A 24,554-nucleotide genomic window follows, 5' to 3' on the forward strand; every position below is an offset into this window, starting at 1 on the left:
CTGATGACTTTAGAGCTGTTGAAATTCTATTGAGTAATTAATGGTATTAGGGCACTGAGACCCGTGGAGAGGCAGATCTGTGAATTCTTTTAAATCTAGATAAACAAATGTTGTCATAGCACATGGAGTATTTAAATTCTGTGTTCTACCAATCCTTCTTTTCCTCCAGAACTGCCTCTCCTCAGTGCTGCAGACAGAAAACATCTCTGTGATTTAGTCTGATGGTTTTAAGAAATGGATGTGATTCTCTAGTCACTTCCTCAGCCCACCAGTAATCCCAGAAACAGGAAAGTGTCTGGGCATGGAAACACTGCTTCTATGGTGTGCTGAACTGCACTGAAGAGCCCTCTGTGTGTGCACACAGCCTGGGAGCAAGAACAGCTCTGGTTCTTATTCTGTGGTTCTTTTTGTACAAGAGAAGTGACAGAGGGGTGTTGCCTGCTGTCAGCTACAGAACTTGCTCACCTGCTGCCTAAAGAGGCAGCCAAGAGCCCCAAGAGAAAGAAGGGGACTTTTACTAATACACAGCAAACGAGAATTGCTGTGAGAGGCAAGTACAAGTGCCTTCCTCAGCTATGCTCTGAGGCTTGGCAGAGCTCTGGAAGGGATGCATAAATGGCAGACTGCGATGGGGCAGTATTTTTTTACACATAGCACCATCAGTGCATAATGGGAATCAGGCAATCACCTACTCCAAACACCTGAAAAGCTCAACCTTGAAACTGTTTTTTTTGAAATGGATATTCTAGTGAAGACCATCTCCTTTCAAGAGCAAAGATGTTTAGTGGTGGTTTGTCGCTCTGCATTTCAGCTCAGAGGGAACAAGGGTGACACAGACTGAGGAACTGACAGTCTGGCAGAGTGTCTGGCCAGGGCTGTGCTTAGGAGAAGGGTATGTTTGTGCCAAAAAGGAGTACAAATGGTGATGAGGCTTAGGAAGCAAAAACGTGGTGTGGTGATAAGTTTGGGGAAGAGCTGCCTGTGGCCTAGGAAGAAGATTATGGGGAAAATCCCTCTGAAGAAAAAAAGTCTTCTAGAGGAAAACGTGGTTGGGCACTACCTGAGGTAGCACGAAATGCAGGATGAGTTAGTTACAGCTGTTTTTTCTAGGGTTCCTGAATTAAAACACAGGGTTGTTAAGTTTTAATTCTGCTTTGTATGTTTCTCACTTTCCCAAGGAGCAAAAGAACTTATGAACTACTGAGAAGTGGTGAAGATTTTTTTTCTTAACAGGAAAGCAAATGATAGAGCTGGAGAAAGCAAGGACTGAAAGATTATAACTCTACACAGGCCAGAGGGGAGGATACTGGGTTATGAGGTGACCATACCAGAAAGCTGTAGCCCTGATCTTGCAAAGATTTCCATGCAGACTTGTCACTGTGATATTTTATGAAAAATTCATTTGCTGGGATTTCTTCTCCTGGGAAGATGAGAAGCCTCAGCTTCTCCATGTTTTGCTGCTTTGGAATGTGATTTGGAGAATTGTTTACCCAGCATGTGAATTGTTTTAACTTAATGACCAATCCCAGTCCAGCTGCATTGGGACTCTGGTCAGTCATGGGTTTTTATTATTCATTCTTGTTCAGCCTTCTTGATAGTGGAACCCTGGAAAAAGTTAAAGATAGAATCTAAAATGTTCGGCTTTGTGCTTTCCCAGATCAACTGCACCCGCGTAAGCAATATGATAAATGATATAATTGTTAGATGTGATGATTGTTTAGTAATTAAATGTAATTATTATATAACCATAAGAAGAATAGTGAGAAACTATGTTGGAAATTCAGAGAGGGGCTAAATTTATGTATACTATAGAACAATATAAGTTTAATAATTAACATGAAAGTTATGTAACGATAGAGTATAAAACATGATCATTTTGGATGTATGGTTGGAGTCAGATTTGGGTTGATGTCTCCTTTCTCTTTCTTTAGTATAGCATTTTCATATAATAAAATTAAAAAATTAAAATATAAAAAATAAAATTAAACAAAAAAATTTTAAAAATCTGTAAAAATTTAAAAAATTAATAAAATAAACATAAATAATATAAAAAATAAAAATAAATAAAATAAATTTAAAAAGAAATAAAAAATAAAATAAAAAACTAAAAAATAAACTTAAAAATAATAAAAGTAAAAATAAAGTAAATTTAAAAATTAGAATTTAAAAAAATTAAAAATTATTTAAAAAATTAAAAATATTAAATTATATTTATTTTAAATTTTTTAATCAGCCTTCTAAGAATTTGGAGTCAATTCTTATCTCTGACCTCATTCTGGGGTTCCTCACATACTGCAACAATTGATGACCACACAGACTGAACAACATTTCTTACAGAAGTTGACTGAATTATCACTTTACTAGGATTTGCCATTTCCAAGGATAAGTATTTTCAACTTCAGGTGCAATTCTGCTATCACTGAACTCAGTGGAGAGTTGTACAGGTGATTTGCTCATGTGGGATAGATGTTTGAATAAATTATATAATGCACAAAATTCACATTTTCCTGCAAAAAATTGGGTGGCAGATGGGAATTCTGGAATTCTGGTGTGTTCTAGCTGCTTGCTTTCCCTCCCCTCCAGCTGTGAATTATTCTTTCTGGTTTGGATCTTAAGGGAGGAATTATTTATCCTTTGTTATTTGTGTTTCAGTGAAACATTAACAATCTCTTATTAACTACCTGTGCTAATTATCTCAATAGCAGCAGTATTCCTGCTCATCAGTGAATCCTTGAAGGAAGAATGTGGAGCAGGAATAATGAAATCACTTTGTTGTCCCCTTTCTCTGCATGCCGCCCACAAATGAGTAACAGGATGGCAGATCCTAACCCTGCTATGCACAAAATGCAGTGCTCATGGTCTTCTTGTAGGAGGACAGAAGTTTTGAAATGCTTCTGTGGAGAAGTTTTTGCCATAATTCAGTGTTTGCACAGCTGGCTGTCTCTCCTGTGTGTGTTGACACAAAACAGCCACATGCTCCTTTGAATGAAATATTTCAGCCCAAGGATTTCAATGTTTTAGAAACATTTTTGTGTAGGAAACCAAAGTGGTCTAAAGTGAGTGTCAGTGCTCCTCCTCTGTGATGAGTGCTCACAGGAGTCTGCTCTGACACCAGTTATTTACAGGAGGAAAATTAGAAATGTTACCCAGCATGTTACTGATGTAATTAAACTGAACAAAATATAAAGTAGGAGTGTTTATTGTGCAATAAATAATAACATTATTTATTGAAAAAGCAGAGGGCTCCTAACACTTAGAGATTTTGCAGTGGCAGACTCAATAAATATGCCTTTTCCACAGTGCTGTTTGCCACAAAACATAAATCCTTTTTGTTAAATGAGATGACTGAAAGAAAGCAGTTATGGAAATACATGACTGATGAAGGGAAGGTGATATGAGTTATTCTAATGTGAAAGGCTGTCTCCTATCTCTAATGCTGACCTTTTCCCAGTGAAAAACATTTCCAGTGTTACATGTTACTTGTTAATGGTTTCAACTATTCTGGTGTTTGAGTTCATAACTCACAGCTTGAATATGTCTTTTAATGTAACCATGACCATTTTCTGAGAAACAAGGGAGTTCTGATCATTTTTCATAGACAGACATAACTGGGACAAATGTCTGTCCTTGGGATCCAGGTGCTTTCCTGCCATTAATCTTCACAGCCCCCTCTGGGGTAGGTGGAGGTTGTTCTGCACACATTTTATTCCTGGGGAAGTGAAACAATCAGAGAGGTTTGCCCAACATTTAATCCTGGTCTGACTGAAGTTGAGAGGAGATAAATGTTTTGGTAAAAGTTGCTGGAGGCACAATTTCCTATGCAGTAAAAATGCATTTCAATAATCACGAGTTCGTGTCTGTGCATCCAACAGCCAAATCACTCTGGCCTGTTTGCTGACACTTCCTGCAGGAGAAGGCCAAGCTGGAGCTCTCACCTGTGTGAGATGGAATTACATTTTAAATGAGGCCAAGATGGTTTTCTACCTTCTTTTCCTATTTTTGTCTTTCAAAAAAGTCCTCACAGCAGTCCTTTAACTTGTAAAAATTGTACATATCTTTTATTTTCCTCATTGGGAATATTTCTCTGGTGTTTTTGACTTAGGGAAGCAGATATGTCTTGGGCTAATGTTAATCATGTGTAAAGGCATTTATAAAGGTATTCAAAAGGATGCCATTCTCAATGGAATAATCAGGGCACTTTGTGCAATGTAATGAAAATTTAAAAATAACTGGTTGAACAATGCAATGTAGAAATGAATAGGCTGTAGAAAAACCCACATAGTGTCAAGGTTTTCTGCCTATTTCTGACACACTTTTTATAAAGAGAGTGAATATTGGCATATTGGCTCTAACTTCAGATGTTTTAATAAAACAATGTCTTGCTACACAGCCTCAAAGATTACTCTTGTCTCTGTAAAGTGCCCATAGTAGATTATTCTCTCTTTTTCTGTTGCTGAGTATTGCAATCTAGGAGCCAAATGGCTCTAGGCTATTAGAGTGCTAAGGCCAGAGAAGAAGCACAGTTTGCAGAATGAATTTCTGGCTCTTCACACCTTCACACACTCACCCTCATCTCATTGCTTTCCCTCTGTCATCTTTAGCTGGGAAGGAGAGGCTCAAGCATTCACTGGGCAGTGCACACGCACTGCAGAAAAGTGTTCATCATGTTGAAATCAATCTTCTTCAAAAATTGGAGCCGTTCCTGATTTCCGAGAGCAGAGCCCTGGGCAATGCAAGCTGTGGATCAGGGGTGGCATCCACCTCAGCAGCAGCTGCTGTTGAGCGGTGCCCTGAGGGAAGGGACGTGGAAAGAGGGGGAGACTCTTTCCTGGTCACTGTGAAGATCTATTCCTGGTGCTTTCCTGGGTTCTGAGTTGTTGGAATGGCTCCCAAGGTATTAAAAGTCTTTTTTCCCAGCCCTGTGCTCTCAGAGAAGAAGTTGAGATTCCTCAGCTCTGCTTTTCAAGGTTGTTTATTTTCTCTTATCTATTCCATTCTTTCTCTGACCCACTGAGGTTTGTCCAGCAGGCTGGGTTGAGGCACACTGACTGCTCTTGGGGTGGTGTTATCTTTTTATACTAAAACCTATGTGTAATTTACTTACAATAATTTTCCAATATCTATCACCTTTGTTAGACAGTCTGTCTCTACTCTAAACCAATCCAAAAGTGCCACCATCCCAGCAGAAGATGGAGGGCAAGAAGAAGAAGGACAGGACATGCCCAGATCCCTCCATCTTGCCTCTTGAACCCCCATTCTAAATCCCCAAAACTCTACATTTTTCACCCTGCGCTAAATTCACTATCATTCTATTCAAACCCTTGTGGCTTGTAACTCCTCACACAAAGTTGGTAATTGTTTCCATGGGTTAAAATCAAAGGCACAGGTGTCCTTGACTCCTTGCCAGGGTCTCAAGCCCTCCATGGCAGCCACAGGAATGTCCTGGGTTCCTGGTGCTTACCTGTTTGCAGGTTGTGCTCAGCCCTGCACCGGGGCACTCTTACTCTTCCAGCTGATTTTTGCAGTACTTTGACTTCATGGTCAAGGTCCAGGTAATCAGCATCATTTCCAATAGTTTCAGAAAGAAATTTTCAGAACATCTAGTGGGCAAGAAGGTCAGAGCTGAGAGAAACTAAGGTTTCAAGAGTTCAAAAACTTTGCTGCTCTGAGCTGGGATGGGTAATAAGTCTTGCAATTGTCTGCTCTGTGCCAAGCCAAGGAGTCAAATTAGTTTGGTTTGACTTCAATGATTTAATTTCTTTTTTTTTTTTTTTTTCCTCCATTCTTCATCCAAATTTTGAAATCACTTTATTTTGGCATATAAATTGCTATTATATTCAGGCTGAAAGTGGCTCATTGAGATTTTCTTACCTTAAGCAATAAATCCCCCTCCATCAATGTCTTTGAACAGGGAATTTTCTTTTAAACTAGCTGTTTTACCACCAGCAGTTTTAACTTGGATGGGTCAGCATTTCCCAAGAATATCATGGAACAGTTCCTGACCAGCTCTCTTGAGTATGAGATCTCATTTCAGTCACTATGCTTTGACATACAAAATTATTTCATACATTTCAAAAGATACATCATTATCATCATTTATCTTTTTTTTCATGTTTTTATATCCTCACAAGCAAATAATGTTTTTTTAAATTATTATAGAAAGGAGTTTCTACATAATAGGAAAATCCTAGATTATGTTTGACACAGGCTCTTCATTTAGGTTGCTGTGGCTTTTTTGGAACATTTTCTACTGTATTTTGATATTGCTTTGTGTTTTACTGGCTGTTCAATATATTTCCCACAGAGACCTGTTCTGTGTGTTTCCTGTAGTGAAGACTATTCAAAGAAGCTATAATCCTGCAATAGTTTATAGCAAAATCAATTTGATATGCCTTGAAAAATACTCACTTGTATTACAGTCAAAGGAAATGCGTGTGCAGAGCTGAGAATTTATACTTGTAATGAATTTCTTGAAGCTGGAAATGCATGTGCTTGTGTAATTGAGGGTCCTCTTATGTTTGATTAAATTTTTCCTTTTCCCAGCTCTTTTGAAGGAGAATCCTGGTTTATCACTGCAGTTAGTTACGAAGGTTTTTAGGATTTTAAACCTCTATTTCAGAAGAGGCTCTCCTGTTCAGCAGTATTTTGTGCTAATTTAGTTCCAAATGCTCTGAGTGCCTCCAAGGAGGTAATTAGGTGAATTATTGTGGCGTAGCTCTGTGTACAGTACCTGCCTTGCAGCACATCTTTGAGCTGATATTTAAGAACTACTGCAGCACCCTCAAGTGGTGATGCTGATCTGTGTTTACAGTTGGTTTTCTTCCTCAAATGTTTATTTCTAGGCTTATGGATAATTTCAATGCTCAGGTATTGTCAGTCCCTGCAGTCCTTACTGAGGTGAAGTACCCACTAAATACAATTAATCACACTGGGATCTTCACAACAGTCTCAGGGAAGTTTTCCTTGGATTGTCAAATGATTTTATGGAGGGCATAAAGTGTTCTCTGTGCCTGCAGTAACTGTGGCTTTTGGCTAGAATAAATAACCTGAGAACCCTATAGAAAGAGAAACAGCACTTGGGGTTTTCCTCAGACTGTGGTGCAAACATGGAACAACTGTGGCATAAGAAACACAATTTCTTGAGCACACACACCAACCCCAGTGACATCTGTAGCAAATGACTTAGGAAGAATGAATGCTATTTCTTAAGGAATTTTTGCTATCTGTGTGGTTTAGGTCCTTTTCCATTAGGTGCCTATTTTAAACAAGCAGCTGGGCACCGGATCAGATGAACAGCCCTGGTTTGGGGCCTTGCTACTTCCAAAATTAGCAAGTGGCACCTCTCCTGATGTTTCATCTCCTCCTAATTCTGCTGAGCCTTCCCAGCAACAAGAGCCATTGCCCTGTAAAACAAAAGGCCAAAGGACGAAAAGCCTGTGCACCCTCCTGCCCCCAGGACAGACCTACATGAGCAAATCCCTCAGCTCCACTGGCCTCTAAAACACTGATGAGAAATTTCATCTCAGAAATTTACTGAAAGCCTTAATGTGTGTTGTCTCTGCTTTAAGTGAAACCAGATATCACAGATACTGTCTTGTCACTTAATTTGTACTGGACACAGTGCACAGGGTGGGGGAGTGGAAGTGCTCCCTCACCCCCAGAGCTGCTTTGTGCCCTGTGTGCTAATGCTGTGGGTTAGCAGAATGGCACAGCTGCTAGTTTATCACCCCTTTCTTCCATGTCTGGTGTCTTTTCTGGACCAAACTCAGAGAACAGGCCTGAAAAACATGATAAAAAATTCAGTTTTATTTCTGGAGGGTAGTAGGCAGTCCAGACTCTTATTTATAAAATTGTATTGATCCAAATGAATTTTCTTCTGATTGTTATTAATATTTCATTTAAATTTATTTTTTCCTTTTTGCCCTCTCTCAGTTACTTGACATAGAAAATAGACATCACTAGAATTGTAAACTTTGTCCTCCTGTCTTTTTTTTACCTTTCTTTTGAAAAAAAAAGACTCATTTTAAATGTGCCATCTAGGTTTCCATCTATATAAGAGACTGCATTGTGTTCAGAAGAGAAGCATGTCAGTAGAGGGCAGGGTCCAACAGCAGTGAGTTTCCAAAGGGATCTGATAAAGAAATGACAACTATTTTCTAATACAAGCTATATAATAGACAAAAACTTTGTGTGATGGAATATATTTAATTTAAAGTCTGTGCTCTGATCTTAAAGGCCTGCTGTCAGCTTAGAAGTCACAGTGTGATCATTTTTATTGTATTTTTTTTCCTATAGAAAAGCACTACTGGTACCAAAAGAGAGAGAGAGAGAGATTACTTTGTAAACTTGCCTTAGGCTGCTCCTAAAATAAGCAGAAAGGTGCAGTCAGGCATCTCCCACCGTTGCTGCAGTACGGAGCTGGGATATGCAGGCAGCCCACACTGCAGCTGACCCACAAACCCATTTTGTGACATTTTGGGGCACGTGTGGGGCTTGCAAGGTGCCAGGGCAGGCAGCTTCTGCTGCCTCCTAAACTAGGTGGCCTGGCTAGAGAATTGCCTGTGGTGGAGAGGGGAGCTAAGCTCAGCATGAGAATCCCAGTCAAGGTTCAGTCATGGTCATATGTAGGCACATTTCTCTTCACAGAGAAAAGCAAGGCATGGCTTCCCAAGAATATTTCTGGTTTTCCTTTCTCTGAGGTTTAAAGAATGTGAAACTCAGAAATATTCTTGGGAAATTGTGCCTTACTTTTCTCTGTGAAGAGAAATGTGGCTACAGTCACAGGGAGCCCCTCATGCCTGGGTCAGGAGCTCAGGAACATCCCAGATAATGCAGGGCTCCTCTGCAGCTCCCTGGCAAAAGCAGGCCAAAGATGAAATAATTGTCGCTGCACTCATTTAGAAATAGGCCTCCATGAGTTTTCTGAAGGCCACACTATTTCAGGTTTAGGAGACTGGGAAATTCCAAAGATTTCACTCCTTTCAGGTGTTTTTTTTTTTTCCTTTTCCATAGGATCATGTAATCATAGAATTGTTTAGTTTGGAAAGGATCATTGATCCCGACTGCTGACCCACCTTTAAACCATGCCCCAAGTGCCACATCTATACATATTAAATACCTTCAGGCAGTGACTCCACAGTGCTTTGGACAGCCTGGTCCAGTGCTAGACATCCCTTTCTATGAGGAAATCTTTTGTAATATCCAGCCTAAATCTTCCCTGCTCAACTTGAGACTGTTTCCTGTCATCCTGTTTCTTGGAAAAGAGACCAATCTCCACCTGGCTACAAGGGAGCTGTAGAAACAATAAGATCTCCCCTGAGCCTCCTTTCTTCCAGGGAGAACACCCTCAGCTCCCTCAAATACTTCTTATAGGACTTGAGCCCTGATACAAGCCAGTTTCCAAAACTTTCTTGCAAATCCTTTAACACAAAGAAAGCGCTGTGTGCTTCAAGATACGACAGATGCTTTTTGTAAGAAAATCCCAGGTCATTTAAATTCCTGCATGTCCTATTCTAGCCAAAACACAGTTTTGCCCCATTTTGGGGTGGCTGTCCTACTTTCTGCTTATGTCATCACTGTTATCCAGCAAATGTTTCCACCTCTGACAAGTTGTTGCCTGCATTTGTCATAATGCGCCGCAAGTGTCGGTGCCACGTGTGCTCCATCTTCAAGGACCCGTATGTTCCTGGGTGACACAACTGGGCCATGCTCGTTGCTTTTGAAGCATCATCCACTTCCAAGAATACCAAGCAGCACCAGTAGAAGGACAGAAAACTTTAAATGGGGGTATTCTTTTCTCAGAAAGGGAAATTTTCACTAAAATGATCACCCCCAGAATCAGCAGCGTGTTCTGTTTTGCCAAGTTACTGGATGGGCAAAGATATATTTAAATTGGTGAATAATGGCTAGAATTAACAACTTCCACAGAAAAATGGTAAAATTTTCTTGGCCTCATGAAGCTGAAGAAGGTTACATTGTGGTTGTTTATATGAAATCATTGAAGATGTAGCACTGAGAAACAATTTAGTGATTTAAGAACCATAAATTCCAGATAAATGGCGATGCCGGTTCCACCTGCCCATTGCTGATAAGGTTCCTGGAGGGATGGCATCAACCAGTGTATCAAGTGATATTTCATTAGAAGTTACTTCTTTAAGTCATGGTGGCCTCATTTTTTTCAACAATTGCATTCAGGTGTTGGTGCTTTTACAAAATGCAGCTCTGGTTGTGCTGCTGAAGTTGTGTTGGAGGGAATTAGATTATTTTTCTCTGAAAGAAGAAACCTTTTTCAGAGGTTTGAAATGATCAGTTGCATTCAGAATTTTCCAGGATTGCATTTGTCAGGCACTTATTCAGATAATGATGAAGCAGTTTGTTTTTTTCTCACTTAGTGGAGTCCTGAATTGCTTTTATCTGTGTGGTGAAATTATTGAACATCTCTAAAGTTCGTTTTCATACTTTCTTCAGTTCACTTGACATGCTTTTATGATTTCTTGGCTTATGAAAATAATATGGATCTATCTATAGATCTCTCTCTAAGTCAGGAGTGACTAGGTGTGTGCCTGGCTTGTTTCACAGAGCATTGAGTTTATTTGTTTTTTAAAGATATTACTGAACAATACAATAAGATCTCTGTCAGTTTAACTAGAGACTAGAAATAAAATGCTCCTAAATTTAGGTACATGCAGTGAATACATCAAGGCTCATGTGAATATCCACTGGAATTTTCCAAAGCAGCAACTCATATTGATTATACAATCACTGATCTGATTTTGATAATTCCAGTGTGTATTCCAGTGCCTCACATTGCTGAATACCCTTGCAAAGTTTAGTGCCTCTGGCATATGTTGAAAGAGTGCACTAAAATTAAAAGGAAGCACATATGTTGGTGAGTTTAATCCAGGTACATCCTAAGAGATGCTTAAAATGGAAACCTCTCATTGGTTGGCTTTTTTATTGACCCTAAACATCTTTGCTCATAAACTTTTTTTAAACTGGTAAAGATGTAATTTATTAGTCTCCAATCAGTATTCAATTCTTGTCCTTGTGTCTCCCACCTTTTAAAAAATGAATGCACTGTTTGACAGCCATATATAATTCTCTATATTTGTTGTTACATAACGGCACTTGACCAGAAACATTTACAAACCTTTAAAATAACTTCCATAAAGTTCCATAAAATAACTTCCTCAGCCATTTTTAACTTTGTTACTGAGAGAGGTGAATTGGACAAGCTGTGTAATTTGTACTTTAAAAACAATGAGCAAGCCTGTAAGATTTTTTCCTTAATCAATTTATTAAGCCAGATAGGCAGGCAGGAAAGAACATGCACCAGCACTGAGAGTGAGGAAGCACAAATATCAACCAATTTAAATTAGTCTCAAATCCAAAATGACATTATTTACTTTGAGGTGTTTTCAGGGGACTTCAGACAGTTAATCTAGAGCTGTGATCTATAAAACCCCGGTTCACAGCCTACTTAGCTCCAGATGACTGGAACTCATCAGATGCTTTTCTATTCAGCCTGAAAACTTCCTCAAGTAGCCCCAGTGGCAATTCTGCATATTCAGAACTGCCCATGAAGACATCCCACAACAGCTCCTCACCTGTCTGTAATCCTGCTCTGGGAGTCAGAAACTGGGACGAATTGTACCTACAGCCTTCAAGATTGATCTGGTATTTATTCCTAGAGAATATCCAACATGCTCCTCACAGGGAGAGGTTTTACAGACCTTCATCATTGCTCCTTCCTCTGTAAATGCTGCAAGAGAAGAACATTTGAATATGCTGAATCTGTGTCAAACTGGAGGAAGAAACATATGTCTGGCAGGGCCAGAAGGAGAACAAAGGAGTGGGAGGATATTTGGTTAGCCTAAGGTAGCCTTTTTGACATGTCCACTTCTCTAAATACACTTTTTTTCCTTGCATATACATATTTCTCTCTAGGGTTTCCTTTCATCTGGGGGGTTCCAAAATCTAAAATTGTGTCATTACATCCCTTGAGTCTTTTAGTAAATCTAGGTTTCAGTTCTCTTCCAAGCAACAAAAAAAAAAATAAAATCTGTGAATTTAGTGACAGCTCATCTAAGGAGTCAGATCTGTTTAAAGAAAATCTTTGTATTAGAAAAAAAAAAGTCTTCAAGTTAAATTATTTTGTCTTGTCTGCTCCCTTTGAATCTTGTGGCATGCATTTGAAATGCTAACTCATTAAATTCCTTCTGCTTCTCCAAGACTCTTCATGCACAAATGCTTTTTGGGAGGTGGAAATTCAGAATTTCTCCAAGGTATTTTGCTTCTGCGTGCTGCCAATTTTACAGTGGTGAATTAGGCAGGAATTGCATCAGCTTCTCCCAACTTGGGCAATTAAGGATGTGCAGATGTGGCTCGTGCACACAAATGGAGCAGGAACCTTTCACATCTAGGGCTGAGTGTATCTCTTGCCTTGAGTCAAGGTGACAGAAGGATGCTTTTGCAAGATGGTTGCATTTCTGAAAGACCTCCAACAGCCTGCTTTGCCTTTCTGAAGACAAATATGTTCCCTTTTCTTTCTGAAAACCCCCTTGAGAGGTCAGATTAATCAGGCAACCTGGTTGCTGTCGTGGCATATCTGACTTGAGTACCAAACCCTGGCAGGTTACACAGCAGAGAGGAATGTGCACGGTGGAGATCAGCTCAGGGATGTTGGCCAAGTCTCACATGGATGCCAGCAGCTCGTGGCATCCAAGGAAAGATGTATTTATCTGTAATGCTCCAATTCCTGGCTTCTCTTGAAGACACAGAATTGGGATTTCATCCTAACTTCTCTCAGATAAAGCTCCCAAAGACAGAATGTTAATTAAGACAAGAAAGAGAGTCTGCAGTACAAATGTTATTGGTATGGATGTCAGTTCCAGCTATGGGGCTAAGCCAGGACCCTGATGTGGTGTGCAGCTGTACAAACACATGTACATTGGTAGCATAACCTTTTCTAGCACCTTTTTTAGCACTTGCACAACCATTGTTCCCAACTCCTCTCGTCCGTGTTGGTTTCTTTTTTTTTTTTCCTGCCTTTCATCACCTCTGCACCAACTGCAAAATCATAAAAAAACATATAGGAAAGACCTTCTTGGTCATGTGATCTATACTTTTGCCAGTTGGCAGGATTATGCCTTACAGCACATTTTCTAATGCCTCATACAGGCTATTTATAAGTGCCCTCAGCATTAGGACTTTCACCTATTTCCTTTGGACACAGTCCTGCTCACGCTACAGGGAAGAACCTGCTGATATTGAGCTACCTGCTCTTGATTTTGTTTAATTAGGCCTTGGTGGGTACCAGGACTCTCACTGGTTAAAATCACCTGTTTTGCTGACTCCTGAGAGAACATTCATCCACCAGGTGCTGGAATTGCCCTCTGCAGCAGCTGATCTCCCTGGTTTTGAAAATACTCCATTGTGTGGCTCCAACTAACCCTGTACCAGCCCAGCCAGGCTCCCTGCTCCCCAGGCACATTGGTGCTTTCCATCTCTGACAGTTTTGGTCCATTTCCACTCTGCCTCTTTGATGTCTCTCATCTTCGTCTCCTTTTTCTCTCAGCCCTCCTGGTACTCCACTGTGTCCCTCCCTCTTCTATATGCTTTCAATTTTTTTTTTTCTTCTTGGCTCCCTCTGGGCCCACCTCTTCTCCTGAAGAGCCTTTTCTTTCAGCCTACTTTCTTTTTTTCCCCAAAATCTTGTATCCTGTGAAGCCACCATTATCTATTATTCTCAGTACTTGAGTATCAGTGTTTTCTATTCCCCACAAAAGCCTTCATTCCACCACTTGTGGAAGACTGAATTATTCTTGTGGTGCTCAGAAACAAATTTTACCAATGTTTCTCTTAGTCCGGCTTGGAGAGCTTCCTTGTTAATTTAGGGACTTCAGTTTTTGTTTTTTTTTTTTTTTTTTTAATCATTTTAAGATCTGCAAGATTCTTTTTCTGAATAGAGTGTGATTCCAGAGAGAAATATTCATCTCTATGTCCTCACTCACTGTCCAATGCTGCATTTCTACATCTCTTGCTCTGAGATTCTGTTGGCACAAATAATGAGCTGAGAAAGTGAGCACTCAGCACACTAATTCCACAATATCCACTGCCCCTCTGCAGCCCTACTGTCACATCTTGCCACAGTGCAGCACACCCCTTATATCAAAATTAATGATCGAGTGTGTCCTCAGGGACTGACACAGGAAAGGGAATTCCTGTTCTGCTCTGGTTGGGTTTCCAGTTGACACCAGGCAGCAGATGTATAGGAGGCAAAAGCCTGGGGCCATTAGAGATTCATGAGCTGGATGGATTTATCTTGGCTGACCATGGGAATAGGAGTTAAAATATTGTATCTTTGTCTCTCTAGTGCCTAGACAGTTGCTATTATAAAAACCCTTGGTGTTTTATATTAATAAATACAGTCATTTAAAGAGAAAATATTAACTTGGCCTTTTTGGGAGTGATATTAAAAAAATAACCAGGAAATTCTAAACTTCCTTTACAAGCTCATTGGAAAATGAAACTATAATAGTTCAAATAATAAAAAGTGTACTTGAACTACTGAAAAAAATATTTTGTTAAAAAATACACTAATCAGCTGCTTAATAGCTATCACCACTTGAAAACTAGAAACATGTTCAGCTCTGTCTGCAACAAACTCTATATTATTTAGATGGCAAGCTCATAAATTGCTTTGTCAGAAAGAAGAATGGAACATGAATAACAATGCATGAATTCCCTGACAGATAGAAGTTATATCTAAATAAAAAATGTCCAGGAGTAATATTGCAGGATTGTTTCTTTGCCAGTGTTATTCTGAGCTGATTTGTCTGAAACCAAATATTTAATGTAAAGTTTTAAAGGCAGTAGGGCTTGGGTTTGACCTGCTTTTGATTGTGTTACATTAATAGTGCTGAAATATGGGGACACTGTTTATTTGTACAGCATGGGGAGAAATAAGTGTCATTTTTTTTCTGAATGCTTCAAAAATGTCAGTAAAACATACTTTGGTGCTGCAGGGAAAATGTCTTAACTAACACACTTTATTTTGATGGAAATGTCACTAGTTAGGAATCAAACCTCCCTTCAAAACTTTGGATGCTGAATTAAATATACGACTAAAAGACGCTTGAGGACACTGTTTATTTTGAAATGCCTTGATTTTTATCTTGGGATCTCATTGCAGGGTTTAGGGAAAGGATTTTCCTTACATGTAGGATGTGTGTTTAAAGACAAGAACCTTATGTTCGTACTTTTGAAATATTTTGCCTCTTTACACATGTTTCATAACAAAAATTGCTCACTTCTCAAATCTTGGCATGGGCTGGGAAGGTTTTTTGCTGCAATGCAACCCCAGTTCCTGAAGTGGTGTTTGTTTAGTGCCATTTTGCTGCCATGTTTCCTGTGTTTCTTGGCTTTGGCTCCATGTTTTCCATGCCCTGTCAGTGTGCAGCTTGTGTGCCACTCTCTGGTGACAAAACCAGGACATTGTAGAGGACTCTGGGCTCCCAGTCATGCACAGATGAGCAGCACATTAACCAGGGCTTGCAGGTGGAGGGGAGTGATGCTGTTCACTGGGGTTCTTGGACTGGGAAGAGACGAGAATCTGACTCCATGTTTCAGAAGGCTTGATTTATTATTTTATGATTTATATTGCAATAAAACTATACTAAAAGAATAGAAGAAAAGGTTTCATCAGAAGGCTAGCTAAGAATAAAATAGCAAGGAATGATAACAAAGGCTTCTGTCTCAGACAGAGTCCCAGCCAGCTGACTGTGATTGGCCATTAATTAGAAACAACCACGTGAGACCAATCACAGATGCACCTGTTGCATTCCACAGCAGCAGATAACCATTGTTTGCATTTTGTTCCTGAGGCCTCCCAGCTTCTCAGGAAGAAAAAACCTTAAAGAAAGGATTTTTCATAAAAGATGTCTGCGACAGAGGGGAGAGGAGCTTCCAGCCCTGAGCAGAGCCTCAGGAGCCCTGGGCTCCCTCCCTAGCAGGCAGCCAGGGCTACCATAACAAATTTGCAGGGACATCCTGAGCTGGCTTGTGCCCTGGCAGGCTGGAGTGCTCTCCACAGTCCCTAATGCAATCATCTGGGTCCCTATGACTCAGAAAAATCCTCCTGCTTTCAGCAATGGCATTGACAGACTGATCCTGGTGCATCTTGTTGCAGGGGGTTGTTTAAGATATTTCTGCCTCCAGCTGCCTGCAAAGCCCTTCCACACAAGGTCACCCTGGCTGAAACAGGGTGACAGAAATGTGTCTTGCAGTTCCCAACTGGTGCAAACATCCTTCACCCACCATGATACCCAGAAAACAGCATTAAATTGTTTCTGCTGTCCCTGGTTTGTCATGGAGGGGAGAGCTCGAATCAGAAGTGCCTTTAAATAGCTGTAATTATTTATTTTTGGGTGAATGAATCACAGCCCAAAGCTACATGATCAGGATCTCTTGGTGGATGAGAACCATTTGGCTGTTTGTTTTGTTTTTTTTTACTGAGCTTTTCAAGTATTTGACATTGCAATTCTGTGTTCCCCCAGTATAATTTTTCCAGGAATTGTGTACACACATGCATGTCCAGTATATGTGTGCATGACTAAGCAAACTCAATTATGTGAGATCTTGGTTCTTAAGAATTAAAACCACAAGGTATTTAGATCTGAATTGGTCCTTAGAGGCTCTTTTGGTTTTGAGCTAGCTGTGATGCTGAATGTTTTCTTTTTTCTGTACTTTCTTTGAAACTTTTTAATTCAGGCATTTAATCTTTGTTGTTTTTTCCTGCCTAGTGGTTTTGTCTTGCCTTTTTGTGGCTTTCTTTGATTATTTGTTTGTGTCCTAGTTTTTCCTTAGAAGTTAAAAATGCATTATTTCTTTTAATTTTATTCTCTTATTCCTTTTTTTTTTCAGTGCTATTTGTCACCAATTTCAAATATCATAAAACCATGACTATTCCAAATATCGTTAATGCAGTTTGAGGTGGAATTTAGCTGAGCTATGTGTCCAGATTTTTGGTAGTCAATTTGTGCCTGAAACAGAATTTAAAAGGGGTCCAAGTGGCTCCTGGAAAGTTACCTCTGTTATGATGGCTGTCACTATGACTTAGAAGCCAGACCTTTGCTTCAGAGCATTGTGTGCTCATCTTGTTTTTTAATTAAATGTCAGCATCTCAATTGTGAAGATCAAAATGATTCCTTCTTTGAAGTTCCATCAGGAAGGAGATAGAGCGTTTGTTTTTGTTTTCTCTCCTGATGAGATAAGGTTCCCTTTTCATCTAAATGTTAAGACATTTCATGCCTGACTTTGAAGGCACAAATAAAAAGGAGTGGATGAAACTATTCAGACACAAAGTGATTTTTGATCAGGCAGTTACTGAATTCATGGAGGGGGGAATTTTTGTGCTCTAGAATATTGTGTACATGATCTACTGAAGTGGGTTTTTTTAAGACTGGTGAAATTACATATATTAGAGATGGTATTATCTTAACAACTAAAACGGCAAACAAGGACAGTGTTTAGAAACAGAATTTTAGCCCATAAAATCCACTAGTTAAATTATAATGAAGTTTGTGTGCTCTAAAGCAGCAAGTTTCTCAGTGGGAATGAGCAAACACCAGTTTATACTTTGTGCATTGTGATCTCAATATCTCTGGCAAATTTAGAGGTCAAAGGGGAGGATTTCGGAGAGCAGAAGAGGGGACACCGACTCTGCCACTTTCCTTTTAACCTAAGCATCTGTTGCTATGGAAACCCCTGTGCCTGATGCTGGAGCAACAGGGACTGTCACCGCCTGTCCGGAGCAGCCGGGCCGGGCAGGACCTCGCTGTGGCTCCGCGGTGCTGCCCGGGCCGTGCGCGGTGTCCCCGCTGGCAGCTCCGGTGTCTGTGCCCGGTGTGCCCGCCGGGGCCGTGCCCGCTGTCCCCGCCCGGAGCGGCGGCCGCGGCTCCAGGGCCGGGGGGCCCCGAGCAAAGGCCGTGCTGGGGCTCTCGGTGTGTCCCGGCCCCGACCCTGACCCTGACCCCGACCCCGACCCCAGCTCCGACCCCGGCCCCAGCCCAGCCCCGCTCCATCCCCGCCGCCGGGATCGCGGTTGTTTATCCCCGGCCGGAGCCGCCGGCAGCAGCTTTGGGCGGATTTCCACTGAGGGGCGCTGAAGCACGTTTTAATGCAGCAAAAATGAATTAATACAAAAATAGTAAGAGACGCGATTTACCGGATTATTTTAAAAAGCGACGACAACGACCACCTCCAAAAAAGCCGCATCCCTCCCCTGTTCTCGCTCCTCTCCGCGGCCGTGGGGGGCAGCAGGACGGGCGGAGGGACGGGCACCGGGCAGTGCCCGCTGGCCGGGCTGAGCCGAGCCCTCTGGGGAAGGGCAGGGCTGGGGGCAGGCTTCGCCCTCCCTCCCCTCGCCCCTTGCTGGGGCCGAGCCTCTCCGCGCCCAGCGGCCTCCCAGAGCCCCTCCGGCCGCCGGTCCCGCCTCCCAGCCTCGCCTTCCCCCTCCCCACCTCTTTTTCCTCTCTCTCGGCTGGCGATCAGGTGTCTGTTGCCTTTTTTTTTTTTTTTTTTTTCTTTTTTGAGTTGTTTCCCCGGGAAAAAAAAAAAAAAAAGAAAAGAAAAAAAAAAAAAAGAAAGAAAAAAAAATATAGGCAGGAAAATATCCCCAGAAGGTACCGAAAAGGAGATTATCGTAGAAGAGCCCTCCTTCCCTGGAAGAGCAACGTGCTTTGAATGAGGCTTCCCAGCCTCTTCCACTCCGTCTCACACACTCTGTCACTCTGCCTCTCGCCTGTGCACACTGTTGGTATGCGACCTCGGAGGCGACTGCTCCGCCACCTCTGCCTGGGGAGCCGCTGACAGCCAGCGATTGAGCCAGCCCCCCTTCCTTTTTTTTTTTTTTTTTTTTTTTCCTCCGTGCTTTTGCAAACACACACGCACACCCCCAAAGCACATTTAATGCTGATCCACTCAGGCGCCATTATCAGGGGTACGTCTTCGTGGAGTGTTTTGGTGATTTTTTTTTTTCTCTTCTATTTTTTTTTCCTTCCCAACACTGGATGGTGCAGCGTTCCCGGGGCCTGTGGTGTTACGGCTCGATCGCGTTTTATTATTTATTTATCTATCTTCTCTCTTCTTCCTCTCATCACTCCCCCGTCTCTGCTCTCTTGAACCCCCCGGCTTCTCTCCGGGTGCCGGTGCAGAGGGGACCGGGGAGCAGCATCCCTCTCTCTCCCTCCCACTGATGTGGGACTGATCCTCACCCTCATGTGTAGCATGCTGTAGCCAAAAAAGAAGAGAGGAGGGGAAGAAAAAAAAAAAAAGGAAGCGGCTCTCTTGCCCTCCCTCTCCCTCGCTTCCCGCGGATTGACTTCATGGCTTCGCTGTACCAGCGGTTCAGCGGGAAGATCAACACCTCCCGCTCGTTCCCCGTTCCCCCCGAAGCGAGTCACCTCCTGGGCGCCCAGAGCAGCGAGGAGGACGGCGCTGCCGGCAAGACCCCGCGTCCATTGCAACAGGAAGGCGCCCGGCCCCGCTTCCAGTACCAGTCGCGAAGTGACTGCGAGGAGGAGGATGTAAGCGCCGCTGTGGCTCGCGTGGGGCTGGGTTGGGTTTTGGGTTGGGTTTTGGGTGCCCCCCCCTCCCCGCCCCCTGTCCTGCGGGATGGCTGTGTGCCCCTCTAAGCCGGCAGCGATTTTCTTGCGCTTTGTCCGCTCGTCTTTCCCGGCGGGTGTTCGCGCTGCTCCTCTTGCCCTGGAGTGCCGGGAATAGTGCGGGACGGAGCCCGCCGGGAGCCGAGCGGAGCCGGGACCCGCCCGCCCCGCGCTGGCCCCGCAGCTCTCCCGGTACCGAGCTCCCTGCGCGGCTCTGCGCTCCCGGGAACGGGGCTGGGGGCGCGGGGTCAGCGCCGTGGGAAACGCCAGGTGCCAGCCCCGTCCTGCTGCCCCCAAGCTAGGCGACAAGCCTCCCCATGCCCTTTTTCATTTTTAAATTTTTTAAAAAATATTTTAGAATTTTTATTCCGTGCTTTACCCTTTAACACTCTCCCGGGGCAGAAGTCTTTACCTCGTCCCTCCCTCCTCGCCTTCCTGTCAGCCTCCTCCTAAGCTGGCAGCAGGGAAACTTTTTAACCCCTGAGCAGCCGTTTCGGGGTCTCTCTGTGCCCCCTCCCCGCTGTCCCCGGGCGGGCTCCCGCGGGGAAGCCGAAAACTTCGGCCGCGCACCTTCCTCTCCTTCAAAGGGTGCATCTGCATATCGCCTTAGTAACGAGTGACTAATCCAGGCCGCTGGCTGCCTGCTGTGTCCGATGGAGTTAAACTAGTCCGGGTCGATTCCCCCTGGTTCTTTTGGGGTGGCGAGGAGGGGGACAGACTGAGAGAACAAGGACCAGTGATAGATCAAAACGTGTGGCTCCGCATGGCAGGCTGGTGTTAGGTTTGCAGTTTGCAGAGGGATTTGAGTGTGTTTTGCCTCTGTGGAAGCACACACAAGGGGAAGCAAATGGCTGCAGCTGGGAATAATGTTTGTGCCTGTTAAAAATACTTCTTGCCCGAGTGGGACGCATTAGCTTTGCAGCAGGGTTTAGCTTTGGCTCTGGGAGCCTTCCCAAGCAAGGCACAGCTTCAAGCCACAACAGCAGGGCTGCTTCACTCCGTGGAGAGAGTTGTGTATGCAGGGAAATGCTCTCGGTTTATCTTTTAAATCCCTGTCCGTTCTCCCGTCCCTTTGTAAAGACTTTTGTGGTCCACAGAGCAAGGGCACTTCTGTCAGCGATGGGGCCAATCGACCTAAACCTCTCCCCGAGGTGACCGAATGCTGACAGCCCCGGGGGACAGCAGTGCCAGGGACCTGAATTGACTCTTCCCTGTGAATCGCTCACGATCTTGGCACTGATGGCCCTTGGCCCTGGCCAGGTGCAGGAGGACACCAGGCCCTTCCCCGGGTGCCCGTACCCACTGGTGACTCTCTCCCGGTGTGGCTGGGGACACGAGGCCCTTCCCGGCCGTGTGCTGGGCTCTAGATGTCGCTGCGAGCCAGCGGAGTGCCACCTCCAGGGCTGGGCTCAGGCACATTTTCCTCATTGTTTTAATTCCGCTTTCCTGGACTTGCAGACAGCAGATGTCTGGAGCCGCTTCTCTGGTCACTAGAAGCGCTGAGTGCGGAAGCAGAGGAAAGCCTGCAGTTTATCATGTGCGAGGGATTTCTGCTGACAGGCTCCAGAGTAATAATAATAATAATAACATCCTTTAACTTCTGTAAGGAAAGTTTTTCTCTCTTTCTTTTTTTTTTTTTTTTTCCCTTTCTTTTCTTCCCTCATCCCCTCAGAGTTGTGTGGGTGCCCAGTGACTGCTGGGCACGGTTGAGGGACACTGCTGTCTGTGCCTCCCTGGTGTCTTCTGCAACGAAATGCAAAAAAGTGTGCCCAGAATCAGGGATTTGGGGTGACACTTTAACGCACGTGGACACTTAGTGTGATTGTTTCTAAAAGGGGCAACCTGTCCTAGAAAGTGGCTCGGCAGTTCACAAGAGAGCCCTTCAGCAGAGACTGGGAAATCTGAGCTGGTGGTCTCTGGCAGAGGGTCGTTCAGGCCTTGAGGATGAAGTCGTGACGAACCAGTGGGAATGTCCTTAAATTGCGTGTTTCAGGGAGCGGGGCCCGGCCCGCGGGGCCCGGCGGAGGCGGGAGGCGGGAGGTGTCCGCGGTGCTGAACCGGGGTGGAGCGGGACGGTACTGGGGCGGCTGTCCGGGATGCCGAACCCCTGACTCCTTCTGGGTCAGAAGGAGCTGCCCGAGATACCGAACCCTCTTGTCCCGTGTTAGAAGGAGCTGTCCGAGGTTCCGAACCCCTCTGTCCTGGGTCAGGAGAAGCTGTCTGCAGTGCCGATCCCCTCCTGTCCCGGGTCAGAAGGAGCTGTCTGCAGTGCCGATCCCCTCCTGTCCTGGGTCAGGAGAAGCTGTCTGCAGTGCCGATCCCCTCCTGTCCTGGGTCAGGAGAAGCTGTCTGCAGTGCCGATCCCCTCCTGTCCCGGGTCAGAAGGAGCTGTCCAAGGTTCTGAACTCCTCCTGTCCCAGGTCAGGAGGATCTGTCCAGGGTGCCGAACCCCTCCCGTCTGGATCGGAAGGAGCTGTCCGAGATGGAACCCCTCCTGTCCCGGGTCAGAAGGAGCTGTCTGGGGTGCCGAACCCCCTCCTGTCCCGGGTCAGAAGGAGCTGTCTGGGGTGCCGAACCCCTCTGTCCCGGGTCAGAAGGAGCTCTCTGAGGTGCCCAGAACCTCCTGTCTCGGATCCAAAGGAGCTGTCCAGGATACCAAACCACTCCTGTCTGTGTCAGAAGGAGTATGGGATGCCGAACCCCTCCTGTCTCGAGTCGGAAGGAGTATGGGGTGCCGAACCCCTCCTGTCTCGGGTCGGAAGGAGTATGGGGTGCCGAACCCCTCTTCTCCCGGGTCAGAAGGAGCTGTCCGCGGTGCTGAACTCCTCCTGTCCTGGGTTAGGAGGAGCAGTCCAGGGTGCCAAACCCTCCTATCCCGGGTCAGGAGGAGCTATTTGCTCTCCAAACACTCCCAGGACCGTGCTGGGGCGAGCTGACAGTGACATCTCGCCCTTGTCTGTGGCGACAGCAGTCAAGCTCGCTCAGGAAGAGCAAATGCAGCCCTGGGCATGAGAGCCTTGAGGGAAGGGGGAAAGTGAGGCAGAGAGCTGGCAAAGAGCATGGGACAGGTCCGGGGAGAGTGATCTGATTGTGCAGGGTGCCAGGAGTACGTGCTATTGCTCATCATGGGGAAGGGCAGCACTGGAAACTCTTTCCTAAGATTAGACTTCTGTTTTCTGTCTTGCACAACTGGGGCATTCACATTGTCTTTCATCTTTTCTTTCATCTTTTGACATCAATGTGTTAGGAGAATCTAGAACTTAAACATATAGAAACAAAGGGTTTTCTCCCTTCCCACACTTGGAAATATCAAAACAAACCTGAGAATGAGACTGTTCTGTTCCTAACTTTGTCATGTGATTAATAAAAGGGAAAGAACTGAGTGTATTTTATGGGTTAGTGATGATGACTTTTCCTACTGAAATATGTGTGCTGTATTTTTAAGCACCAGCACAGAGCTCAATGCAGAACAAAACAGAGGGAAAGACAGGATGTTGCCTTTGAAGGTCACAGTATTATAAGTAAGCATTCTGTCCACTGGAAGTACTACTGATGGAAAAATACTGCTTGAAATCTGTAAAGAGTTAAAAGGGGGTGGTAACTCCCTAAGAAAATTAAAATCAAAACCACTAATGATTTTATATGACAACTGCTGACCTACAGGCACTATTGAGACACACTTGAGAACATTGTTTTAGTAACATAAAAGTAGAGGTCACAGCATTCTTTTGAATTTTAAAATTTTTACTATGATTTTTAGAATTTTAAAGTTTTTACTATAACTCAACTCATGGCAGGTATATAAGAAAACATATATAGTAGACCAAACTACTGGAGAAAACCTGAATTAAGTCTTGCAAAATGTTCATATTAATTGTTAATCTGATGAGACATTAATGTTATTTACAAGAGGACTAATAAAGAAACTAGGTTCTGTGTAAATGACCCCTGAAAAACACTTCCTAGTTGGCTCTGTGGCATCATTGATATTAAAGTTATTACAACCGCTTTAAACAAAATTCAGAATACATATTTACCTTGTTATAAAATTAGCTTTTTACTACATTTATTTAGATGAGGAAACATCTCTGAGAACTCTTCATTCAGTTTAATGTGGTGGTATATCAGGTTATACAATTTTGTTAGCATAATTCTCTTTTTTTAGATTGATGATGTTACTTTTGAAATGGTAATTTTGATTGGTTTACCTTTTAGACTGATGAGAGAAATGCTTTGCATATCGTAGAGTGGAAGGGATTTTCTCCTACATGTTGACTTGAGAACTGTTTTCCTATAAAATAGAGCTTCTTCATCTTTTCCAGGCTTCTTTCTTGGCATCACAGTGATTAATGAGTTTAATTTTTGCAGGCAACTGCCAGGAGGTGCTGAGTAAGATGTATCATGCTGATTGTGTGTAATGCCGCTCCTTTTAATTACTGGGATGATAACAATGCATTAATCAGGTGCATAAAAAATTCAACACTTCCCTGTAACGTGGAATATTGATCCATTTTATAAGTCACTCACAGAAGTACTTTTTAAAGTGAATTGTTAAGTTATCTGTTAAAAATATTGAATCCTCCAGTGAAATATCATAACATTTTTTTTTGTATGAAAAGCCACATGCTGCATTCTTACAGGTTCATTACTTAGCCAAAACTCTTTTTGGCTTTAATTGAGACTTAAGCATATAAAAAAAAAAGCCAGTCTCAAAGTGCAAAAGCTTTAATTCCTCTCAATATTCTTTCAAAAACTGATTTCTGAATATTTCTTTCTTTTTTCCATTTGTTTAAAATTACATTTGGCCATATATTATACTTTATTAATTCTGCAATTGATTATTCAGACTTATTTACCTTTTGAGAAGGTTTTCATTCAGATATAAATACA

The 24,554-nt window shown here is 43.2% G+C and overlaps 1 protein-coding gene across 2 annotated transcripts in view; it reads left to right on the forward strand.

Annotated features, from left to right (window-relative positions):
* The window catches only part of DPP6 (dipeptidyl peptidase like 6), a 510,047-nt gene that overhangs the window by 67,165 nt on the left and 418,328 nt on the right, over window positions 1-24,554 (forward strand). Inside the window, exon 1 of one of the 2 annotated variants that reach the window (XM_058041730.1) lies at window positions 18,747-19,586. The exons of the other annotated variant lie outside the window; for it this stretch is intronic. Within the exon in view, the coding sequence (XP_057897713.1) occupies window positions 19,386-19,586 (201 nt within the window). The 5' untranslated portion in view covers window positions 18,747-19,385. Of the gene's footprint in view, window positions 1-18,746; window positions 19,587-24,554 lie in introns of those variants that run through there. 2 annotated transcript variants of the gene reach the window in all.

Source organism: Melospiza georgiana, chromosome 1 (assembly GCF_028018845.1).
Source record: "Melospiza georgiana isolate bMelGeo1 chromosome 1, bMelGeo1.pri, whole genome shotgun sequence".
Taxonomy (NCBI): Eukaryota; Metazoa; Chordata; class Aves; order Passeriformes; family Passerellidae; genus Melospiza; species Melospiza georgiana.